General features: G+C 46.3%; 2 protein-coding genes across 7 annotated transcripts in view; one reads left to right on the plus strand and one right to left on the minus strand.

The window, feature by feature from the left end:
• Positions 1-17,320, minus strand: part of npat (nuclear protein, ataxia-telangiectasia locus) — a 50,384-nt gene extending 33,064 nt beyond the window's left edge. For all 3 annotated transcript variants that reach the window (XM_072476785.1, XM_072476783.1, XM_072476784.1), the window contains exons 1-6: positions 17,128-17,320; positions 7,938-8,056; positions 5,818-5,878; positions 1,910-1,982; positions 1,130-1,173; positions 547-795 (exon numbers count right to left, since the gene is read on the minus strand). In XM_072476785.1, coding sequence (XP_072332886.1) covers positions 547-795; positions 1,130-1,173; positions 1,910-1,982; positions 5,818-5,878; positions 7,938-8,056; positions 17,128-17,164 — 583 coding nt within the window. In that variant the 5' untranslated portion in view covers positions 17,165-17,320. The remainder of the gene's footprint in view (positions 1-546; positions 796-1,129; positions 1,174-1,909; positions 1,983-5,817; positions 5,879-7,937; positions 8,057-17,127) is intronic.
• Positions 17,321-17,367: 47 nt separating this feature from the next.
• The window catches only part of atm (ATM serine/threonine kinase), a 244,812-nt gene continuing 236,391 nt past the window's right edge, over positions 17,368-25,788 (plus strand). For 3 of the 4 annotated variants that reach the window (XR_011935196.1, XM_072476780.1, XM_072476782.1), the window contains exon 1: positions 17,368-17,463. The gene's annotated coding sequence lies outside the window, so the exon portion shown is untranslated. Of the gene's footprint in view, positions 17,464-17,559; positions 17,737-25,788 lie in introns of those variants that run through there. The other variant, XM_072476781.1, reaches the window with a different exon arrangement.

The raw sequence follows: 25,788 nt of genomic DNA on the forward strand, positions 1-25,788 counted from the left end.
ATCCCCAACAATAATACAAGAGAATTGTAATTAGTAGTCCTCCAGAATGATTAAGAACTGAGAGACTAATTAAATATAAATGCTTTGTTGACAAGAAAGTTGCATGCAGCTTTGGGAATTAAACCCTTCCAAGCCTGTTTCAGCATTAGAGGAATAAAAGCACAAATATTTTAAATTGTATTGATCCAAGTGATAACTGATGTGCAGCTCCACCCCAATGGCAAAGTGGTACGCAGACACCAACGCTGCAAAAGGATGGCTAGCATGGATATACCTTTTAACTCATCCTCATCAGTTAATCACACCAGCTACTTCCACAGGAATAATTGAATGGTCATCGGAAGTGGGAACCCTACCTGACTTTCCTCTATCTAGTTCATGGGTACAAAGACTCCCTGAAGTCTCTTGCACCACCCCACCCAAAATCAGCCGACTTGGAATAGATCAGGAATCGACCAATGACTGTCCCATTATATATAGCTCAACTACCAATCAAACCTATCCACCCACGGAGCTAAAACTTTCAACCCCAATGAACATACTTACCACTTGCGGCAGGCCGACTAGGATCTTGTGAACAGATCTGGTTTGCAAAAACATCTGGTCGAGGCTGTGGAATAACTGGACTGGTTCCAGTGCTGTGTGTTATTACAATTGGGTTTGCTGACAGAGGTTTAATAATTCTCTGCTCAATTTGTGGAGAAATTGACAAGAGGCTGGAGTTAGCCCTGGCCACCTGCCTTGAAGAATAACTCCCTCGTCGTCTTAATTCACTTAAAGCATTTTTTGTGCGAGCTATAGGAAAAAAGATGTGTTTTTTTTTTTAAAAGGGGAATTTAAAATACCTTTGACAAACAATGTATAAATTGCTACGAAATTAATACTAATTTTATAAACAGTCAAACATTTAATATTTCAGCATTCATCTGCACAGAAAGGTACTTAGTGTAAAAGTCCAAGTCATTTACTGCTAATTACAAGTCTCTATATTTTGCAGCAAAAGATTAAGGCAGCAGCTGATTTGAATGAAGGAGGGGCAGAGAACCAAGAACAAGGAAAGTTTAAAAGGTTTGATTAATCATAGGTATATCCAAAATGTTTTAAGACAAAACATTTTTATAAAAAATACCTCTCTGGTTTGTAGCAAGTGCTACAGAGCTCTGCTGCAAACTCCTGTAAGTAAAATAAACACACCAGTTAGAAACATCAAGAAACAGCACAGAAAGCTAATCATGACATTTCAAGTCGATTCAGTACAGTATTTTGAAATTCCCTTGGCCCTCTGAACGAGGAAGAATATCAACCCACACACCAAAGAACTGCTGCATCTATCAGAGAGGTTTTCCTATAGCTGCAAGATCTGATAAAATGTTTTTTCACTTAAGTATATTTTGCAGGAAGAGGTCAGGAGGGAAGAACATTCGGTTGTGCTCCTGGGAGAATGTGACACGCAGTTGCTTTTTTAGCTCTTGACCCAAGGTTCTCCTTTAAATTCTCCCCAAGGTTCTCCTTTAAATTCTCCTCTTGCAATATCAGTTTGGCTGATCTCAATGCAGTTCCTGGTGGGCATGGATCACCCCTTAATTGGATGCTAACCCCATGCAGAAAGTGCCTGTAAGTAAAATTGCCGTGGCGCTCTGAACTGGAGAATGCCCGGTTGTGGGACATGCAAATTATTGCACGGAGGATGGAAGTACAGTCGTGCAATTGGGGTAAAGGCAGCTTTATTTTGCATTTAACCATCCTACACTTTACCAGAGAATACCTGATATGACCACTAAACACCTGAGATAGGAAAGTATTCTACTTCAGCTACGTATGTAATATAGTTTTAGTTAAAACGCTATTTGTTGGAGCCTTGCCATTATTCCATTTGTAAAAATAGCTAGCAGTCTAGATGGCTTATTACCTAATTTGCAAAAGTGTGTACTCCAATTTCCTCCACAAGGATGGTAACACTGCAGGTGCTTCTGGCATTGAATCTAGAAAAGGGGAAAAGAGAGTAAAATTCAGTTTTTGCCATAAAAAAAGGTCACTTCTGCTAAGATACTGGACCCAAGCATCTGCTATTTAACAATGAATTCAGGGCAAGGTCCACTGATAAAACCCAAGTCAAAGATCCATTACGAGTGCTGGAGTAGGAAGTTCTTCATTCTTGCTTTAAAAGTTTCATTTTTACCTTTCCCTAGTTCCTCATGCCATTTGATATACTTTTGCTTATAATCGAACGAATCCGCTTGGGTCACTGTGTGTGCGGAGTCTGCCCATTCTCCACATGTCTGCATGGGTTTCCTCCGGTTTCATCCCACAAGTCCCTAAAAATGTGCTTGTTCGGTGAGTTGGGCATTCTAAATTCTCCCTCAGTGTACCCAAACAGGCACCGTAGTGTGGCGACAAGGGGATTTTCACAGTAACTTCATTGCAGTGTTAATGTAAGCCTACTTCATAATAAAGATTATGAATCTCTACAGTGCAGAATGAGGCCATTTGGCCCATCGAGTCTGCACTGACCTCACCTGGGCCCACTCCCCGCCCCAAACAGTAACCCTATAATCCACTTTGGCCTTTATGTCAAAGAATGGAGTTAACCCTACTAGACAGGTCAAAGAATGGAGTTAACCCTACGAGACAGGTTAAAGAATGGAGTAGGGTTACGACTAGATGGGTCAATTATACTCATGAACTCTATTATAGAGAAATAGTGCACATCAGAACTATATTTAGAAAGCCGACCAACTTTTCCGAACTGACATCTAAATAACCCCTCACCAGATTCATCTTGCACACAAGAAACTGAACTCACTTCTGGACATCATCTTATAGAGTACTAACAGACAACAAATCCAGGGTGCAGCACAGAAATATGATCAAAGGTGAAAACTGACACCAAGCTAAAGGAGCAGATCTTTTTTTTTCTTTTCTCTTATTTCCTTTATTCTGCTTTCTGATGGCAAGCATTTAGGATCCTGCCATTCACACCTTGAGAGAAAATTTGCTTCTTGTCCAATTATCACTCCTTTTGGTCTTGCTCTATGAAACTGCCCTATCCTCACAATCTTTCCTTTTCATTTGCTCAACTGAGGGACTCCAGGAGGCCAGAGACAGTTCGCAGTGGTGAGGCTTAACGCTATTTTGGCCAAATTGCAGCTTATCCAAGACTGGATGTCAACAAGCAGGCTGACAGCATAGAGAGTGCAAGGGAGTGCATGGATGGATCCTGAGGGATGGGAAGAGAAGCTACTGTTAGTGGCGCAGGGTAAAGTTGGATAGCTAAGACTGAAACCAAGTATGAGCAATCCTACTCAGTTGAGCAACAAAGAGATGATGGTGAGGTTGGTCTTGTTAAAGGCAAGGGTGAGTCCAAGAAAAATTTTTTATTAGGGTATTTGCAAATTTTTATAATAACAGCGACATAAACATGGTACAATAAACATTTACACCCCCATCGCAATCTTCACACCCCCCAACCATAAAACAACTGTCCGCCCCCCGCCCCCCCCCTTGGAATTCTGCACCTGCTGACATTTTAATTTTCCCCGAGAAAGTCGACGAACGGCTGCCACCTCCGGGTGAACCCGACCACTGACCCTCTTAAGGCGAACTTTATTTTCTCAAGACTGAGAAACCCAGCCATGTCACTAACCCTGGTCTCTACACTCGGGGGCTTTGAGCCCCTCCACATTAATAAGATCCGTCTCCGGGCTACCAGGGAGGCAAAGGCCAAGACGTCGGCCTCTTTCGCCCCCTGCACTCCCGGCTCTTCCGACACTCCAAAGATAGCCACCTCCGGACTCGGCATCACCCGTGTTTTGAGAACCGTGGACATTGCCTTAGCAAAACACTGCCAAAACCCTCCAAGCTTCGTGTATGCCCAAAACATGTGGACATGATTTGCACGGCTTCCCACACACTTCGCACACCTGTCCTCTACCCCAAAAAACTTGCTCATCCGGCCACTGTCATGTGTGCCCGGTGGACTACCTTGAATTATATCAGGCTAAGTCTGGCACATGATGAGGATGTATTAACCTGCTTAGGGCATCTGCCCACAGACCCGCCTCGATATCTCCTCCTAGCTCGTCCTCCCACTTGCACCTAAGCTCCCCCACCGGAGTTTCCTCCAATTCCAAAAGTTCCTGGTAAATATCTGATACCTTCCTCTCTCCCACCCAGGTACTAGAGACAACTCGGTCCTATATCCCCCGTGGCGGCAGCAGCAGGAAGGCCGGGACCTGCTTTCTCAAGAAGTCTCGCACCTGCAAATACCTATACCCGTTCCCTGCTGGCAATTCAAATTTATCCTCCAAGGCATTCAAGCTGGGAAAGCTCCCGTCTATAAATAGATTCCCCCATCCTCCTAATTCCTGCCCTTTGCCATCTCCGGAACCCAGCATCCAGCCTGCCCGGTACAAACCGATGATTATTATAAATCGGGGTCCAAACCGATGCTCCCTCCACTCTCTTATATCTCCTCCACTGCCCCCAGATTCTCAGAGCCACCACCACCATCGGACTTGTGGAGTATTGGGCCGGCGAGAACGGAAGAGGTGCCGTTATCAGTGCTCCCAAACTTGTGTCTTTACATGACGCCGCCTCTATCCGCTCCCACACCGACCCCTCCCCCACTACCCACTTCCTAATCGAGTCCAAGAAAAATTAAGAACGATTGTGCCTTCAAACTGAGAATTTAGTTAAACAAATTACAAAAAGCTATCGAATATATATTTTTGTATTTGCCTCTTTATATCACCCACACTTTCTTCAGGCAACACATGGCACAATCAAGATACACACAGAAATTTCCACAAGGCTCGGCTTCTGCCACATATAATTTGAGTGGACTGTCCCAATCGAATGAGACTCATCACAACCACCTATTTAACAGGGCTTTGCTCCAGCAGCACAGCAAATGACTGATCTATAAAATCAAGTGCAACATATATCAAGTTCTGCTCATTCTGCACAAAACCTCAAGCACCTCTGTTTCCCATGAGGTCACTTCTGACCAAATCCAGTGCCTTTGGTGCCTATCACAAGCTCAGTTTCCTAGCCACCAACACTAAGTCGCCCGTGAGGCCAAACAAAACTGTTCTTAACCTTGGTGTCTCATGAGCTTCCGACCATATATATATATATATATATATATACACCATCACCACGATTACTGATATCAACCCCTTCAACACCCCCCATGCCACAGCTCATCTGCTGCTGAAACTCTGATTAGTGCCTTTGCTTCCTCTAAACATTCCAATGCATTCTTGGACAGCCCCCCATCTTCCATCTTCCAAATTTGAGATCATTCAAAACTTTATTGCTAGTGTTCTAACTCGCACCAAGCCCCATTCACCCATTACCCTTGTGCTTGATCTACAGTGACTCTTGGTTAAGCAATACCTGACTTTTAAAATTCCCAGCCTTGTTTCAAATTCCTTCCTGATCATGTTCCTCTGCCGTCCCACAACCCTCCAAGATATTTGTATCCCTTCAATTCTGTCCTCTCGCATCCACAATTTTAATTGTTCCAACAGTGGTGGCTGTGCATTCAGCAACCAAGGCCCTCATGTTAGAATGTCACAGAGAACATTTGTTTTCTTTTCTGATTACTTGATTCTTCCAATTTTCTTTTTCTTCTATTTTATTAACATTATTCTGCATTTCTCAGGCACGGTATCTCAATACTCGTATGCTTTTTAATTTCCCCATTTCTATTGACTATAGACTAACAAAAATTGCAGGTGAGTTCATTGGCTTAATTTTACCATCAGATATTTGAGAAAACACCATATCAACTAAGAACACCAACAATATGCTTACCTCTTGCTTTCATAATCACATATTCATTAAGAATAGTTTTCAAGTTTTTTCCAAAAAGTGACTGAAAGAGAATGAATTCAATATTAATCAGCAATCTAAAACATGCAAACAAGAATTTCAGTTACACTATCGCAGCCAATCTAAAGTACACTATCGCAGCCAATCTAAAGTTCACAAGAAACAAAAATGCTGGAAATACCCAGCAGGTCTGGCAGTATGCAGAGAAACAAAGTTAATATTTCAGGTTGATGGCTTTTCTTCAGAAATGGAAGAAGTTAGAAACGCAAAATGTTTTAAGCAGATACTGAAACAGGGAAAAGGGGAGGTGGGGAAGGTCAAAAAGACAATTCTGTGATAGGTCCAAAGGCAGAAAGATTAAATAACAAAAGGGATGATGTTACTGGAACAATTAAGAAAGCAAAAGATTAGATGTCAATGTGTTTGGAAGAATAATCATTAAACCCTGTCAGAACAATATATGGGTAGAGGTTATGATTTGAAATTGCTGAACTTAATGTGGGATCTAGGAAGTCGCGAGTGTCTAATTGAAGGATGAATCGCTGTTCTTTGAGCTTATGTTAGGCTTCATTGGAAGTGTAGGAAAGCGAGGGCAGAGAGGGAGTGGGGTGACAGAGCCATTATCATAGGTCACAAAGAAGAGCCCCAAAAAGTGCATAATTTAATACTGTACTTATATGAAGTGAATTTAAAATAAAGATGAAGAGACTTTTAAAAAACAGCAATACGAGGGCGGCACGGCAGCGATTAGCACTGCTGCATCACGGCGCTGAGAACCCAGGTTCTACAAAAATGTTGATTTGATTACAGAGATTCGAGACTTGGATTCAGAAACGAACTAAACATTTGCAGATGATACAGGGGCGGTAGAATCAATGAGGCAGCTTAGAAATTAGAAAACAAGCTGGACAATCTGTGCCAGTAGAATATACAAATAACATTCCAAGCTGTTACAGTAAACTACAGCTCATATGAAGGACAAATGTACAACACACTCCACGAATGGTGCTGAAATCACCACAAAATTAAAATGATTTGACCAACAGACCACCAAAAGTAGAACAACGATCAAAGCTGAAAAATAGTTTTGTCAAAATAGTGGAACATATGACAGAGGAAGGCATGGTGAAATTGCATACTGCTTTCATCTGACTATTTCAAATACTGTATCCAACTCCCGTCACTGAGAATCAAAGGAGAAATACCATGAAGCTAATCCCTAGTGTTGGAGGATTGAGTTGAGGAAATACTGGAGAAACTTAGTTATTTAAAGCTGGAAAGGAGATATGTAAAAGTTGATCTTTAGAAGCAGATAAGATTGTCAGAGAATGGAAAAGAGAAGTTCAGAATATTACTTCAAATAGGACAAGAGGACACAGGTTCAAACCAGGAAAGTAATGCCTGTTAGCAAAATGTAGTTTCTCCAATGTGAACACATGGAATGAACTTGTGAATGAGAATAGTTCTTTGGTGAAACTGCACACCTGAAAAGCTGCAGTATAGTTTATGCTGTTTCCAACCATTACAAGGGTTTGTTCACTGGGAAAAAGTAACGGGTCAGCTTTATGCAGCTATCATATAAATATCCTGCTCCCACATATCGGTCCGAATAATAATACCTGCAGCTTTATTCACAATCTCCAGCAATTGTGCCATGGAGTGTTTCATCCCTTCCATTAGTTGGTGGGAAAGGCTTGTGGCGCAATGGGTAGTGTTCTTGCTTCTGAGCCAGAAGCTAAGAGTCAAGAGGATTTGATGGCCACACAAGGTGGGTACATAGTATTCAAAATGATCAGCCTGTAAATTCAAGAGTCCCCTGGTTACCCATGCTTGATGCAGAGCAGTGCCCCTCAAGCAATAACCTCTTATGAGAGGCTAGCGACCTGTTCCAGGAAAAACTAGCCCTGGAAATAGACACAAGCACATATTCTGTTCGCCTTTGATGTCCCAACATGGGAAAGGTTCTTATCTGGTAGTAAAACTCCACCATCTCACTCATTACATGGGAGGTCTATTGAACCTTTGAGGTTTTTTTAAATGGGACATGCATTCCCACCAAATACTTTACAAAAGGCACAGAACTAATTCAATGCATACTGTACCAGTAAACAAGCAGGAACCAATCCATCCTCCGTACTGTGTTCAGCATACTCCTTTAGGTCACCACTTTCCAATATAAAGGCTCTGCAAGTATTAGAAAGCTTTTCCTGCTGTAGATATCCTATAAGACGAGCACAATAAAGCTCAGTTTCTCACTGGTCTATACAGAAAGCGATACATCTTAACATGCAAGCTGTTGCAGACACTCTAACAATTAAATAACTGAGCATAAACTTGTACTATAAACATATAGAGGGAGATGGTGGTGGAGTATTAATGTCACTGGACTAGTAATTCAGCGACCCAGGGTAATACCTAAGGACTTTGGTTCAAATTCCACCGTGACTACTATGACTCTTCTCTGGAACTGCCCATTCAGTGACTTAATTGTCAACAGTTTCTCTCTCCACAGATGCTGCCAGACCTGCTGAGTTTATCCAGCATTTTCTATTCTGATTTGTTGTCCATCCCCAATTGCCCTTGAAAGTAGAGCCAATCACATTGCTGTGGATTTGGAGTCACACAGAGGTCAGACCAAGCAAGGACGGTAGATATTGTTCCCTAAAGGACATTAATGAACCAGATGGGTTTTTACTACAATCGATGCCAGTTCATGGTCACCAAGACTTGCTTTCAATTACAGATTTTAATTAGTTTTTCCAGCATTTTCTAATTTTAGTTTTCTAGCATCTGCAGTTGTTTACTTTTATTTTAATGGGTATCACAAATGGTGGCCTTGCCCACATAATATTCAAGAACAAAAACATAAAAGTCAGGATATAGGAAACAGGCAAGTCTCCACTCCTCAAACAAAAAAAATGTATCACCCATAGGAAATTAGGCTGACCACATTCAGAAGGGGCACGGCAGCTGGTAATTGTTCTGTGTCATGCATCTAGCTATTTCCAAGCCTGGTGGGTTACACCTGGGTCTGTCTACACCTGTGGAAAAATGGTCGCTTGCCACAGAGGCTGCCAGACCTGCCAAGTCTTTTCACCTTTTTCTATTTATATTTCCAAATCCAGTACAACCCTAAGCTGTCACCAATCACATCAGCACCTCAACTAGCTCTTCTCTTTCCCTGTCCCCAATATGCCGACCCTACACCAGCCTTTGCAACGGATATGTCTTCAGCAGCTTTACATGAAGGCAGAGCTTGTAGAAACGCATCCCACGGCACATCAATAATGAAAACTCTATCCTATACAAATCTCCTAGTATGCTTTAGTGCTTTGGTATGATGTCAAAATAATGTACATGTTGTATTAATGCAAACTCTATAGAATGTGCCATGACCTCTCATTTAAATATAATTTCAGATAAACTTCCAGTATAAACTACTCCCACCACATAGTTCAAATAACTTTCTTACCTATGAGAAGAAACTTAAAGATATTGTCAGTAGAATGAGCCAGCATGAACTTTTTGCATTATGTTCACTTGAGCTGAGCAAAGTAACCCAACAGCTCAATGATACATAATTTTCTTCCAAATTGTGCTACGTTGAGAGTCAGCAATTTGCTTCATTTATTATTAAGGTGAACATGCAACAGGCATACTGAACAATATTAAAATATAAAAAGGTTCAATTTCTTCTCCAAAGCACTGTAGGAATGTCCAATAAGAACTTAGACATAGGATCAGGAATGGGCCTCGCAATACAGTCTCTTCGGCAATTTAATTGAAACCCTTCACCAGATATTTATAGTTCTGTTAACTTATGCATAAATTTAATCAGGTGATTTTTCTTGGTGCCCCAGGAACCTAGCTCAGCAATCGTAAGTCTTGGATCTTCAAAGAAACCTAAACATTCAGTACAAGATCGCAATACAGGAACAAGGGAAATAAATTGCAGTATTTGGTATCTTATCAAATCTCCCCATGCATAAAAAATACTTCAAAGCATGGTCACTATTGTCATGTAATCAGTTAACCTTGTCTCAGTGGTAGAAAATTCTGGTTTAAGTCCTAATTCAGAGACATGAGCACATAATCTAGACTGGCACAGATCTGTGGAAGTACTCTTGCAGTTTCCATCTTGCAAACACGATGCTAAACCAAATACTCACCTGCCCTCTTAGGTGGATGTGAATTATCCCAATATTTATATTTCAGCCAATGTAATTAAAAACAGATTTTCTAATCAGGAGCTCGTTATTATTTCCGGGACCTGATGTATGTAGTCAGACTGGCATACTTCTTACATTATGGCACTAACTACACTCCAAAGTATATCATAGTAAATAACGTTTGGACATCAGAGGTTATGAAAGGAGCTACATAAATGCAAGTTGTTTCTTTTATATACTGCATGTAAAGGATACCAACAAAATTGTACATGTTTTTCTTCATAAGGAGACAAATATAATTAAACAACAGTCCTTTACACGGTTTGTGCTTCCATACAATGATCAGTGGGATGATTATACTATACAACAGGTTTTAGCATGCGTGATGCTCTGTGCCAATCATGAGACTCTGAATGAAGTCCTAGTGTGCAGAACAGGTGTTGTTGCCACACTCCTGTACTGCTGTGAAACCAGGAGTGCACATCAGTGACATGCATGTAAAAACAGTAGAGAAATTCCATCAGCAATGCCATCACCACATCCTTCAAATTCAATGGAGGACTGTCAAACACACACTAGTGTCCTTCTTGAAGCCAACTCCACACCATTCAGGCATAACTTCTCTAAAATCAATTGCAATGGACTGGACACTGTGCCCGGATGACCCATCAGGTCCTGTTTTGCCAACTCTCAAATGGCCAACGATCCGCAGAGGACAAAAAAAACATTGCAAAGTCATTCTGAAGCACTCTATGAAGCGCAGCATTGATATTAATGACTGGAATGAGCTAATTACCAATAGTTCAAAAAAAATCAAGCTTAGAGTCCTTAATGATGAGGCAAAGCAACTTCCGGTCGCGGCGATGCGGAGCTAAGCCGCGCGTTTCGGCAGTTCCCGCGACTACGGACTTTCGGGCTCTCCAGAGGAGCCCCAACGGAGCTGTTTTGATTTAAACCCGTGTGGGAAGGTGCAGTGAGGTCTCCCCTCACAACATATGGCAGAGATCAGCGGTGGAGCGACGAGGAAAGAGGCCCTGGAGCAGAGACCAAAACGAGGGGAAAAAGACAAGATGGCGGAGGGCGAGCAGCGTGGGGGCCAGACCAGCAGGAGTTCCTCAAGCGAAGTGTGGAGGAGCTGAAAAAGGAGGTGCTGGCGCCGATACTGTTGGCGATCGAGGGGCTGAAGGTGACCTAGAAGACCCAGGCGGTGGAGCTTCGTGTGGTGAATGAGAAAGTGAATACCAACGAGGACGAGATCCTGGGCCTGGCGGTAAAAATGGAGGCGCATGAGGCGGTGCACAGGAGGTGGGCCGAGAGAATTGAGGTCCTGGAGAACAGGTCGAGAAGGAATAATATCCGGTTTCTGGGTCTTCCCGAAGGAGTGGAGGGAGCTGATGCCGGGGCGTACGCGTGTACGATGCTCCATTCGCTGATGGGTGCGGAGGCCTCTCCGACCCCCCTGGAGCTGGAAGGAGCTCATCGGGTCCTGGCAAGGAGACCCAAGGCAGATGAGCCGCCAAGGGCGATAGTGGTAAGGTTCCACCGCTTCGCGGACAAAGAAAGTGTGCTGAGATGGGCCAAGAAGGTGCGGAGCAGTAGATGGGAGAACGCGGTGATCCGAGTATACCAGGATTGGAGAGCGGAGTGGCAAAGAGGAGCGCTGGCTTCAACCGGGCCAAGGCGGTGCTGCATTAAAAAAAAGTCAAGTTCGGCATGCTGCAGCCTGCGCGACTGTGGGTTACTTATCAGGACCGACACCATTATTTTGAAATGCCAGAAGAGGCTTGGACCTTTAGTCAGATGGAAAAACTGGACTCGAACTGAGGAGATGTGGTTGTACAGGGGGTTGTAAATATGGGTAAAGAATATTGCATGAGTGGGATGATGGATGGGGATGTGGGTAGAGTTCTGGTTAAAATTTCTAAAATTTCCTTTTTTCTTTTCTGTAGACAAGATGATGATGATGGGGAATGTGAGCGTTGGTGGTGGAGGGAGGTGAGACTCGGGGATGAGGGAACTGGGATAATGGCTGCAATAGGAGCTGTGCCATAGGGGGCGGGGCTGGCTCAGGAAAAGCCCGGGGGGGGGAGATGGAGGAAGGTAAGGAGGAGAGACTCCCACACGGGGAGATCAACGGGAAGGCGGGGGAAGCCGGGGTCAGCAGACTCACGGAGGTAATATAGGGGGAGCAAAAGGGGGGGGGGGGGGGGAAAGAGAGTTTAGGGTTGCTGCTGCACTGTCCGAGGGGGCACTGAAAATGGAAGAGGTGGTCAGGGCGGGGGTCCCCCACCTGGGGGACTGGAGGGTGCAGGAGGCACAAGCACGGGACTGGCCTAAGATAGGAGATGGCTAGTCGGCTGTGGGGGGTAACCCCCCAATCCGGCTGATCACGTGGAATGTGAGAGGCCTAAATGGGCCGGTTAAGAGGGCCCGAGTGTTCGCGCACCTAAAGGGACTGAAGGCAGACGTGGTCATGCTTCAGGAGACACATCTGAAGGTGGCAGATCAGGCCAGGTTAAGGAAGGGATGGGTGGGACAAGTGTTCCATTCGGGGCTGGATGCGAAGAATAGAGGGGTGGCAATACTGGTGGGAAAGGGGGTGTCGTTTGTGGCCAAGAACATAGTAGCGGACAAGGGAGGTCGATACGTGATGGTGAGTGGTAGATTGCAGGGGACGGAGGCGGTACTGGTGAATGTATATGCCCCAAACTGGGACGATGCTGGATTCATGAAACGGATGTTGGGGCGTATTCCGGACCTGGAGGTAGGGAGTTTGATAATGGGTGGGGGTTTTAACATGGTGCTGGACCCACCATTAGATCGTTCCAGATCTAGGACGGGGAAGAGGCCGGCTGCAGCCAAGGTGCTTAGAGGGGTTTATGGATCAGATGGGGGGAGTAGATCCGTGGAGATTTGCCAGGCCTTTGGCCAGAGAATTTTCTTTTTTCTCCCACGTTCATAAGGCCTACTCCCGGATAGATTTTTTTCAGACCTTGCCCCGCACTGGGTGGAGCTGGAGTTGGGGGAGGAGAGGGACCAACACCCGTTGTGGAGGTTGGATGTGGGACTGCTGGCAGACAAGGAAATGTGCGGGAGAATGCGGGTGTATTGAAAGGTATCTGGAGGCTAACGACAATGGGGAGGTGCAGGTGGTAGTAGTATGGGAGGCGCTGAAGGCAGTGGTCAGGGGAGTTTATCTCCATCAGGGTGAAGAGAGAGGGCAGGGAAAGGGAAAGGTTAGTGGGGGAGATTTTAAGGGTGGACAGGAGCTATGCAGAGGCTCCGGATGAGGGACTACTCAGGGAGAGATGAAGTCTCCAGACGGAGTTCGACCTGTTGACTACAGGGAAGGCAGAGGCACAGTGGAGGAATGCACAGGGGGCGATAAACGAATATGGGGAGAAGGCTAGCCGGATTCTGGTACACCAGTTCCGTAAGAGGTTGGCAGCGAGGGAAATAGGTGGAGTCCAAGATGGCTGGGGAACTACGGTGCGGAGGGCAGGGAAAGTATAGGTCCCAGCCCCCAGGGGGAAAAGAGGGGATGCGGCGATTCTTGGATCAGTTGAGGTTCCCAAGGGTGCAGGAGGTGGCTGGTTTGGGGGCGCCAATTGGGGTGAAGGAGCTGGTTAAAGGACTGGGGAGCATGCAGGCAAGGAAGGCCCCGGGGCCGGATGGATTCCCGGTGGAGTTCTACAGGAAATATGTAGACCTGTTAGCCCCGTTGCTGGTAAGGACCTTCGATGAATCAAGGGAGGGGGGGATCCTGCCCCCGACAATGTCGGAGGCGACGATCCCTTTGATCTTGAAGCGGGATAAGGACCCACTGCAATGTGGGTCGTATAGACCGATCTCGCTCCTTAATGTAGATGCTAAGTTGCTGGCAAAAATGTTGGCCATGAGCATTGAGGACTGTGTCTCGGGGGTGATTCATGAGGACCAGATGGGATTCGTAAAGGGTAGGCAGTTAAATACTAACGGTTTGGGTTCGGGGGAGGGTTTATCAGTTGGGTTAAGCCCCGGTATAAGGCCCCGGTGGCGAGTGTGGTCACGAACCGGCGGAGGTCGGAGTATTTCCGGCTGTATCGAGGGACGAGGCAGGGGTGCCCCCTGTCTCCTCTGCTGTTCGCATTAGCAATTGAACCTTTGGCCATGGCGTTAAGGGAGTCGGGGAAATGGAAGGGGGTGGTTCGAGGAACATTGAGTGTCGCTGTACGCAGACGACCTGTTGCTGTATGTGACGGATCCAGTGGAGGGGATAGTTGAGGTTATGCAGATCCTACAGGAGTTTGGAGACTTTTCGGGCTGTAAGCTCAATGTGGGAAAGTGAGCTCTTTGTGATCGATCCGGGTGACCAGGGAAGAGGGATAGACGTCCTACCGTTGAGGAGAGCGGAAAGGAGCTTTCGATACTTGGGGATTCAGGTAGCTAGGAGCTGGGGGGCACTGCACAAACTTAATTTGTCGCGGTTGGTGGAACAGATGGCGGACTTTAAAAGGTGGGACATGTTGGCACTCTCGCTGGCGGGTAGGGTACAGTCGGTTAAAATTTGTGGTCCTCCCGAGATTTCTTTTTGTATTCCAATGCCTCCCAATTGTGATCACTAAGGCCTTTTTTAAGAGGGTAAGCAGGAGCATTACGGGATTTGTGTGAGCAAGCAAGACCCCGAGGGTAAGGAGGGGGTTCTTGGAGCGTAGCAGAGATAGAGGAGGGTTGGCGTTGCCGAATTTGGATGGTTACTATTGGGCAGCCAACGTGGCAATGATCCGTAAGTGGGTGATGGAGGGAGATGGGGCGGCGTGGAAGAGGTTGGAGATGGCGTCCTGCAAAGGAACAAGACTGGGGGCGCTGGTGACGGCACCGCTGCCGCGCTCGCTGACAAGGTATACCACGACCCCGGTGGTGGCGGCAACGCTAAGGATCTGGGGGCAGTGGAGACGGCATAGGGGTGCGACGGGAGCCTCGGTGTGGTACCCAATTAGAGACAACCATCGGTTTGTCCCAGGAAGGATGGACGGGGGGTTTCAGAGCGGACATTGGGTAGGGATTAGACGAATGGGGGACCTGTTCATTGACGGGACGTTTGCGAGCTTAGGGGCGCTGGAGGAGAAGTTTGGGCTACCCCCGGGAAACGCCTTCAGGTACATGCAAGTGAGGGCGTTTGTGAGGCGGCAGGTGAGGGAATTTCCGCTACTCCCGGCACAGGTGATTCAAGATAGGGTGATTTCGGGCGCATGGGTCGGGGAGGGCAAGGTGTCGGCGATATACCAGGAGATGAAAGAGGGGGAGGCTTTGGTAGAGGAGCTGAAGGGTAAATGGGAGGAGGAGTTGGGGGGAGGAGATTGAGGAGGGGCTATGGGCTGATGCCCTAAGTAAGGTTAATTCCTCTTCCTCGTGTGCCAGGCTTAGCCTGATACAATTTAAGGTGGTACATAGAGCGCATATGACGGGGGCGAGGCTGAGTAGGTTCTTTGGGGTGGAGGACAGATGTGGGAGGTGCTCAGGAAGTCCGGCGAACCATGTCCATATGTTTTGGTCATGTCGGGCACTGGAGGGGAGTGGCAGGAACAGTATCTAAGGTGGTGAAAGCCCAGGTCAAGCCAATCTGGGGACTAGCACTATTTGGAGTAGTGGACGAGCCGGGAGTGCAGGAGGCGAAAGAGGCCGGCATTTTGGCCTTTGCGTCCCTAGTAGCCCGGCGAAGGATCTTGGTAATGTGGAAGGAGGCAAAGCTCCCCAGCGTGGAGGCCTGGATAAATGATATGGCTGGGTTTATCAAGTTGGAAAGGATAAAGTTTGCCTTGAGGGGGTCTGTGCAGGGGTTCTACAGGCGGTGGCAACCGTTCCTAGACCATCTCGTGGAGCATTAGAGGAAGGTTGGACAGCAGCAACAGCAACCCGGGGGGGGGGGGGGGAGAAGAGAGAGAAACAGCGGTTGGGGGGGGGGGGGGGAGGGGAGGTTTTCTGGGGGGCATTTGAGCAAGAAAACACATGGTAGGATCCGGAAACTGACATGTACGGGAAGAAGCCACTGTACAAAGTTTTGTATCTTATTGACTTGCCATGTTCATGTCTTGCCACGCGAGTTCTTTTTTCTTTTTTTTGTTACGGGGGGGGGGGGGGGTTTGTTTGTAAGGCAGAAAATATTGTTATTGAGAAATTCTTAATAAAAACATATTTTAAAAAATAAAAATAAATGATGAGGCAAAGCAGAAAGAAAGTAAGCAAATTCCACACTCCAGATGTAACACCCTGTTCAATGTATCCAAGATCCACATGTCAAAAAAGTCTGCTTAGTTTTATGAAGATCCAGTGGAAACAAGCAAGCTGATGTCATCCTTAAATCAAAGGACAGCTGCCAATGGCCAATCATGAGGAGTTTCTGATATCCGCTCGCTGTCTAATGGAACTGTTTAATGACCAAATAATTTTCAAGACCAATTAAAAATCGTCTTTCTGGAGCTCAAAGCATGGAAAGGAAAAGCCACCTGGATTTCTTCACATCCAAAAAAGATCCAAGATGACAACCCACAAAGGAAAATAGGAATAGAGTAAACCCTCAGCCAAATTAATTTGATAACTGACCTTTGAAGACATTTACACAAAAACAATCCATCCATGACTTAAGGTAACATTCACATGCAATACCTTCTTTAAATACAAACTGCAGTCAAATTTAGTTGATCTAAAAGGCCTGTTGTGAAGCAGGCTAAGAAAATGTTCACCCATGCCGCAAAACCATGTGAAGCAAAGTCAACACAATGGTATAGATAGAAACTGGGGGGGCTGTCATTAGATGACACTCCGTTCAGGCAAGAAGAAAGTGAAAATATCCCGTCAGAGAACCAGACATTCGACAACACAATTAAATCGAGGTATACCCTCATGTTCCGGGGACTGCGATTCAATTTTACGACAGGAAAAATGTTGAAGTAACTTGGAATAAGTTGTGATCAAAGGTGACTCATTAATAAACCGTTATCGATGGGCAGCTTCAGGAGACGCGGCTGGTATCCCGCCCACTTCAACCTGCCAAAGAAATGTTCACCGCCGGTCTGACCGGTTCCTCATCAGCACCGCCCAGTCAGGCGAAGCGCAGCCAGCCTCCTCTCCAGGCCCCACTTACCCAGGACGAGTCGCGCTATGTCGGATGGCAGCAGCATGCTGGCGGAATGAGCCGCGGGGCGCCAGAGGGTGGCCGGGAGCCGCGGCCTCGCTTCCCTCCGTTCTTCGCGGCTCACTCACATCCGAGAGCGATTGCCAGCGGAAAATGGCGCGTAAAAAAAAAACACGGCTGCGCTCATCTCCATCGGACGGAAGTGAGGGCGCAACAGGATGCGTTGTGGGAGGTGTAGTTCAAGGGACTACAGATCCCAGAGTGCCGCGCGGCTCCCGGGCATGCGTGTTGGCTGACTGAGGGGTGACGTGAGTGGGATACCTCCACCTGCAACTCTCCTCCAACGTGAGTTTCAGCAGCGATTCCGGTGCGCCTGTGACTCTGCTTTAAATGGAGTTTGATTCTGGCCCCCGGTCGTGTGCAGAGTTTAGTTGCTGTGAGTGCGCGGCCCTGTCCAACTAATGCTGCGTTGTGATGGCGGGCACGTTGTGGCTGTCTGCCGGCCCGGGCGCTGTGTCGCTCGCAGACAGGGAGGATAACAGGACCAGGTCCGCTGGGGTGACTACAGCTGGGGTGAACTAGAATAACATGGAGAGTCGCGCCCAGCCAGCGGGAGATGTATGATCTGCAATTTGATTCGTTTGGTTTAGGATTTAAATGTGCGGGTTTCCCGCTGAATTTTAACTGCCAGCGGGAGGCTCACTCGCTTTCGCTGCTGGCGGGAGCGGAAGGTCAGGGCGGGCGCTGATTGGTTTATCCAAGTCTTTGACTTGGCCACTGTGTATTCCCGACAAAGTGTCTCAGTGTTTGGTGTCTTCTCAAATGAACCATTTCCGTTCCGGTTCATCGCAAGCCAGAGATTCCTCGATTGTATTTATCAAAGTACGAAGTCTTACAACAACAGGTTAAAGTCCAACAGGTTTGTTTCGATGTCACTAGCTTTCGGAACGCTGCTCCTTCCTCGGGTGAATTTATCAAAGGTGATGGAGATCTTGCCTCCTGGTCGAAGAAACATAGAAAATAGGACCACAAGGAAGTCATTCGGCCCTTTGAGCCTGCTCCGCCATTCATCATGATCATGGCTGACCATTCAACTCAAAAGCCTGATCCCTTTCGCACAAGAGGCAGTGAGGGGCCCACATGGCCTCTTTTAGGAAAGGCTCACCACATTTCCACCTGATCAATTAACTGGACAGGGGTGGGCCTTTCTTGTGATCAAGGCCAGCAGCTCTGTTGAACGGCTGCAGTGCTGGAAAGCAGTGGCTACTCTTGGTATGACACCCACCCAAGACTTGGGATCATTGCTGGATCCCAGGCCACAGCTAAATGATGGAGGGAGGTGGGTTGGCAGCAAGGAGAATGGCACTCAGCAGCCCCATGCCAATGCTGAGTCCCTTGATCAGCTGCTGAATGCCATTGTGAGGGTGCCCTCTGGGAGCCCGCAAACAATCCTGTACGGGTTACTTGTGCTTCCCGCATGGAGATTCCCCCCCCTTAATACCAGTGACAGTTGCAACATGAGGTTCTGAAGTGAGCATTAATTGGCCACTTAAGGGTCTCTGGTGTTAGCAACACTCTGACTTACTCAGGGCAGAGGCGGAAAGACCACTGGGTTCCCACCTGCCATACTTCAGTCTGTTTACATGTCCTTCACCTCCATCCCACTAAATTGCCCATGGGGCATTAAACTCCACTCGGGCGGCTGAGATGTTTTGTAGTAAGTTCTCTGTAGAGCATTTGTTTGAGAGTCTGGTGTTAAGCATATCAATTACTTGTCCTGCCCATTGGAGCTGGTTTTGTGTGATTATCACCTCCATGGTGGCTTGGGATTGGACACTGCTGTTGGACTGCCTTTCTTGCCACTGTATTTGAAGTATCTTGGGGAAGGCATCACTGATGGCATTTCTCCAGTGCTTTTGAGATATCTGCTGTAGGTTGTCTGAGTGTCCTGAAGCATTTAGGGAAGTCTGGTAAACCATGACCTTAGTCTCAGGTTTGAAATTCTGGGCCTCAATATTCTTTTCTTCAGACGGCCGTAGGGTGAGCTGGCAAATTAGAAACAATTATGAATTTTGTTGTCTGTGTCTGCCTTTGCTGAGCAGAGCTCTGAACAACATGTAGAAAACCACCCTCATTTTGAGGTTTCCGGGGTGGTAGTCCCAAACAAAAACAGTTGGGATTTGTGCACCACCTTTTACATAATAAAATGTCCCAAGGCACTCCATAGGAGCGTTATCAAATATAATTTCACAACAAACCACATAAAGGACAGATTCCGAGGTGGTAGAGGGATTCAGGAAGAATATTCCATGCCTAAAATGATTCAACATGGTTTTTAGAGGAATGTTAGGAATTATATTTGTGATTAATAAAAAGGAAAGTGCAGAGCTGTACTAAACCAAGGGAGCTGTGCTTATTGGAGTAGCTCAGGAGTCAAAATGACTTCTCTTTTTTTATACATTTCGAGTACCCAATTCATTTTTTTCAATTAAGGAGCAATTTAACGTGGCCAATCCACCTACCCTGCACATTTTTGGGTTGTGGGGGCGAAACCCACGCAAACACGGGGAGAATGTGCAAACTCCACACGGACAGTGACCCAGAGCCGGGATCGAACCTGAGACATCGGCGCCGTGAGACAGCAGTGCTAACTACTGTGCCACCGTGCTGCCCGAGTTCTCATTTTTAACAAATCATTGTCAGACTATGCAGTGTCAGCTCCATAATTTGAACATCTATTTCCACATTCTCCCATTCTTCAGAACCACTTTCTTCCATTTCAGCCCTTCAGCGCTGAAACTGTTAGACATGCTTTTGTGGTCTCCAGACTCATTACTCACTTTACTGTTCACTGATCTTAACTCCATAATCTACAATTTGTCCAAAACCATGCCTCATGGACTCTATCCTATAGTTAAATTCTGCTCTCCCATCATTCCTCCTCACCCACCTATATTGGCTCCATGTCTCCAATAATTAAATTAAAACTTTTTCATCCTTGGGTTTAAGTATACCCAGGGTTCGCCTCACAATATTTTCTATGCAATGCCTTCTTCCGATTCTGCTCTACAGTGCATCCCTCTTCCTCTTGGGGCAGGGAGGCAGAGAAGGAATGGTGGACATGGCAGGAAGGAGAGAAGAGTTGGGAACGGAAAGAGGAAAAATAGAATGGGAGGAGGAATAGGGAAGGAGGAAAGTAAGAATGGAGGATGGAAGGAGAGGGTGGAAAGTTTGGATCATCCTGCCCTTGCCCCCGTTGTTGGTGTATCTGCAGCTTCTGCTGTTTCCTGGCATCCTTGCTGTATTTCGTACTGTTGAGGGTGAGTCCACCACCGATTTTCCACGATGGGGTCCGCCTCAAGAGAGGAAAGTGTGTTTTCTTCACAAAGGAAGTTACATACTTTGATATCGTGTGGATCAGGACGGACTACGCCCGGTAGAGGAGAAGGTGTGGGTGATTAGGCAAACCCCCACTCCAGAAAATGCGATAGTTACAGTTGTTCTTGGGTCTCGTAAACTATTATCTCGTAAGTTTATTCCTCGCTAGCATCCATCCTCAGCCCTTGCATTGCAACACCAAGAATGGGTGCGGAGAACGCCTCAGAAGGAAGCTTTTGCCAGGGTAAAGCAGCAGCTGTCCAGATTATTTACTCATTACGACTCCTCTAAGCTGCTTTTGCACTTTGGTAGGAAGAATGGAGGCATAGACTATTGTCTATTTGGGAAAAGACTTAGGAAATCAGAAGCACAAAGGGACTTGGGAGTTCTAGTTCAAGATTCTCTTAATAAGGTTAACGCGCAGGTTCAGTCGACAGTTAGGAAGGCAAATGCAATGTTAGCATTCATGTCGCGAGGCTAGAATACAAAATCAGGGATGTATGAGGCTCTGGTCAGACCCCATTTGGAATATTGTGAGCGGTTTTGGGCCCTGTAGCTAAGGATGGATGTGCTGGTGTTTGAAAGGGTCCAGAGGAGGTTCACAAGAATGAACCCTGGAATGAAGATCATGTCATATGAGGAGTGGTTGTGGACACTGGGTCTGTATTCATTGTATCACAAACCCACTCAAGTCGACCTACAACACAGACTATGCTGAGAGACTCTGCCGTCGCACCTCTCTCACGCTTCCCAACCACCTCGTCCGCCAGCTCTACAGCAGACGACGCAACCTGGAAACCAAGATAGAGGCCATGTTCTCAACTTGCGCTCAGGATGCAGCAGACCAGCTGCGGAACACCGCCAAACAGATGAGACAACAATACTATGCCACCTATATGCACACCAAGAACAGAAAGCTTGAGAAACTTGGCATCACCACCGGCAGCAACCAAGCCACCCCCGGTGTCACAGCAGAAAACAATACAGGGAAATCTATTGTCAACTTGTCAGACTACACCCTTCAACCAGACGAAATCGAAGTCCTCAGCAGAGGGCTCAATTTCTGCACCACCACCAAAATGGACCCCATCAGTCTTGCGGCAGACACGGAGGAATTAATCAGGCGAATGAGGCTCCGGGAATTCTTCCACAGACCCCAAGAGACCAACAGCGAACCCAAGCAGACTATCAATGAACCGGAACAGCAGACCGAGAGATCTGCGGTGCGGCAACCGAAGAAGAAAAAGTCGAATTGGACCCCTCCGGAAGGCCGCTGCCTTAGACTCGACATGTATGCTCAAGCCGTCAGGAGTCGCGTCAATGCCAGACTCATCAGTCGCATTCACAAGACAGCCCCGAACGTCACCCAAGCACAACGCAATGCCATCCGCGCTCTCAAGACCAACCACAGCATCGTCATCAAACCAGCAGACAAAGGAGGGGCCACTGTCGTACTGAACAGAACGGACTACTGCAAAGAAGTATACCGACAACTGAACAACCAAGAACACTACAGACAGTTACCCGCAGATCCGACCAAGGAACACATCCGCCAACTTAACAGACTGATCAAGACCTTGGATCCAGATCTTCAGAGCACCCTACGTGCTCTCATCCCACGTACTCCCCGCATTGGAGATCTCTACTGCCTCCCGAAAATACATAAGGCCAACACACCAGGCCGCCCTATCGTTTCAGGCAATGGGACCTTGTGTGAGGACCTCTCTGGCTACATCGAGGGCATCTTGAAACCCATTGTACAAGGTACGCCCAGCTTCTGTCGCGACACGACGGACTTCCTACGGAAACTCAGCACCCATGGACCAGTTGAACCAGGAACATTCCTCGTCACAATGGACGTCTCGGCACTCTACACCAGCATCCCCCATGACGACGGCATTGCTGCAACAGCCTCAGTACTCAACACCGACAACTGCCAATCTCCAGACGCAATTCTGCAACTCATCCGCTTCATTCTGGATCACAACGTCTTCACCTTCGACAACAAGTTCTTCATCCAGACGCACGGAACAGCCATGGGGACCAAATTCGCACCCCAATACGCCAACATCTTCATGCACAAGTTTGAACAGGACCTACTCACCGCACAGGACCTTCAACCGACGTTATACACCAGATACATCGATGACATTTTTTTCCTTTGGACCCACGGCGAAGAATCACTGCAACGACTACACAATGACATTAATAAGTTCCATCCAACCATCAGTCTCACCATGGACTACTCTCCAAAATCAGTTGCATTCTTGAACACACTCGTCTCCATCAAGGATGGTCACCTTAGCACTTCGCTTTACCGCAAACCCACGGATAACCTCATGATGCTCCACTTCTCCAGCTTCCACCCTAAACACATTAAAGAAGCCATCCCCTATGGACAAGCGCTCCGTATACACAGGATCTGCTCAGACGAGGGGGAGCGTAACAGACATCTACAGACGTTGAAAGAAGCCCTCGTACGAACGGGATATGGCACTCGACTCATCGATCGACAGTTCCAACGTGCCACAGCGAAAAACCGCACCAACCTCCTCAGAAGACAAACATGGGACACAACCGACAGAATACCCTTCGTCGTCCAGTACTTTCCCGGAGCGGAGAAACTACGTCATCTTCTTCACAGCCTTCAACACGTCATTGATGACGATGAACATCTTGCCAAGGTCATCCCCACACCCCCACTACTTGCCTTCAAACAACCGCGCAACCTCAAACGAACCATTGTTTGCAGCAAACTACCCAGTCTTCAGAACAGTGACCACGACACCACACATCCCTGCCATGGCAATCTCTGCAAGACGTGCCAGATCATTGACATGGATACCACTATTACACGTGAGAACACCACCCACCAGGTACGCGGTACGTACTCGTGCGACTCGGCCAACGTTGTCTACCTCATACGCTGCAGGAAAGGATGTCCTGAAGCGTGGTACATTGGCGAGACCATGCAGACGCTGCGACAACGAATGAACGGACATCGCGCAACAATCACCAGGCAGGAATGTTCCCTTCCAGTCGGAGAACACTTCAGCAGTCAAGGGCATTCAGCCTCTGATCTCCGGGTAAGCATTCTCCAAGGCGGCCTTCAGGACGCGCAACAACGCAGAATTGCCGAGCAGAAACTTATAGCCAAGTTCCGCACACATGAGTGCGACCTCAACCGGGACCTGGGATTCATGTCACATTACATTCATCCCCCACCATCTGGCCTGCAAAATCCTACCAACTGTCCTGGCTTGACACAATTCACACCTCTTTAACCTGGGGTTACCCCATCTCTGGATCTGTAAGGATTTAATCACCTGCTAATGCTCGCATTCCAAGCATTGTTTGGCATCTTTGAATTTGTCTATATATGTGTTTCTGGAACATACCTCTTCATTCACCTGAGGAAGGAGCAGCGCTCCGAAAGCTAGTGACATCAAAACAAACCTGTTGTTCTTTAACCTGGTGTTGTAAGACTTCGTACTGTGCTCACCCCAGTCCAACGCCGGCATCTCCACATCATGTATTCATTGAAGTTTAGAAGGATGAGAGGGGACCTTATTGAAACTTACAGGATACTGAGAGGCCTAGATAGAGTGGACGTGGAGAGGGTGGTTCCACTAGTAGGAAAAACTAGAACCCGAGGGCACAGCCTCAGACTGAAGGGATGATCCTTTGAAACTGAGATGAGGAGGAATTTCTTCAGCCAGAGAGTGGTGAATCTGTGGAACTCTTTGCCACAGAAGGCTGTGGAGGCCAAATCACAGAGTGTATTTAAGACAGAGATAGATAGGTTCTTGATTAATAAGGGGATCAGGGGTTATGGGGAGAAGGCTGGAGAATTGGGATGAGAAACATATCAACGATGATTGTATGGTGGGGCAGACCTGATAGACTGAATGTCCTAATTCTGCTCCCATGTCTTATGGTCTAAAACTACTTTTTTGAAACAAGCCATTCAGATGGTACCTCTGAAACATACTTCAAATGTGACTTTTTTCAGTTTTGAATGCAGCACCTGCAGTTTTGCTTAAAGCAGGACTGCATCAGCCTTCCTTTCCATCTGTTTTATAGTTCATAACTGTTGTAGTTAATAAGATCTTGTAGTTTATATATAAAGTTTGGAATTTTGAATTTATGAATGATGGGAATAAATTCTAATTGTCATATTTTTCATTTATCACATTTAAAAGGAACTATTTAAATTTTGGTTTGACAGAACAGTTATCTGTAATGCCTTTCGCAATAGGAAATGTGAGTTGTAACATTTGTTTAGTTTTATGCTTAAATATTTGTGTAAACGATCTTGTGTAGACATGATTTAAGACAGTGAAATTGCAACTTAGCCATTAAATAGCTTGAGTAAACTGGCTTTGGAGATGAGCAGGAACTGTTGGTAGTTCACAATGTTAGACCATGACATTTTGCCATATAATGCTACAATGTGAACTACATAGCAATATTAAATGTGTTTCTCAAACATTTTCAATCAAGGAAGTGCCCTTTTTAACAGTCTGTCGCCCCAGAGTGCAACCTGAATCTGATGGTCTGATTTAATTCAATGTTGGCACGGTTGAAGGAAGTTTGAAGGGGCAATCTTGCTGGAAGTAAGAGGAGGCCCAATAAATCTCAATCCTTATACAAGTCTTGTTTCATCTTCTAATTTCGGATAAGAATCTGACTTCGGTTTTTGAGGATGTAAGGAGTGTACATACAAACACACGAATTAGGAGCATGAGTCGGCCACTTGGCCCTTCAAGCCTTCTCATGGCTGTTCTAATTGTAACCTCACCCCAACATTCCTGCCTACCCCAAAAGTTTTAACCCCCTTGTTAATCAAGAATTGATCTATCTCTGCCTTAAAAACATTCAAAGACTCTGTTTCCACCGACCTTTGAGGAAGAGAGTTCCAGAGATCCATGACCTTCGGAGAAAAAAAAATGTGTCTTCAATTACTGTCCCCTTATTTTCAAACAGTGTGGAGGAAATTTGAGTTACATTTGAGTATAAGTATCAGTGTGCATGGTAGTTTCACCATTGTACCATAACTGATTATTTAAGATAGTGTAGTTATTAAGTATTAATTTTCTTTGATTTTTGTGTTGCAAAATTATTTTGCTTTAAATGGTGAACCTTGCCGTAGCATTCCTTTGTTAAATACCTGGATTCTACTGAGATCATAACAATACACCAAAAGCAAAGCTGGAAATCCGAAATAAAAACTGAAATGCTGGAACAACTCGGCAGGTTTAGGATCTGTGGAGAGAAACAAAGGGTGGAATT

The sequence above is a fragment of the Scyliorhinus torazame genome, chromosome 15 (genome assembly GCF_047496885.1).
Source record: "Scyliorhinus torazame isolate Kashiwa2021f chromosome 15, sScyTor2.1, whole genome shotgun sequence".
Taxonomy (NCBI): Eukaryota; Metazoa; Chordata; class Chondrichthyes; order Carcharhiniformes; family Scyliorhinidae; genus Scyliorhinus; species Scyliorhinus torazame.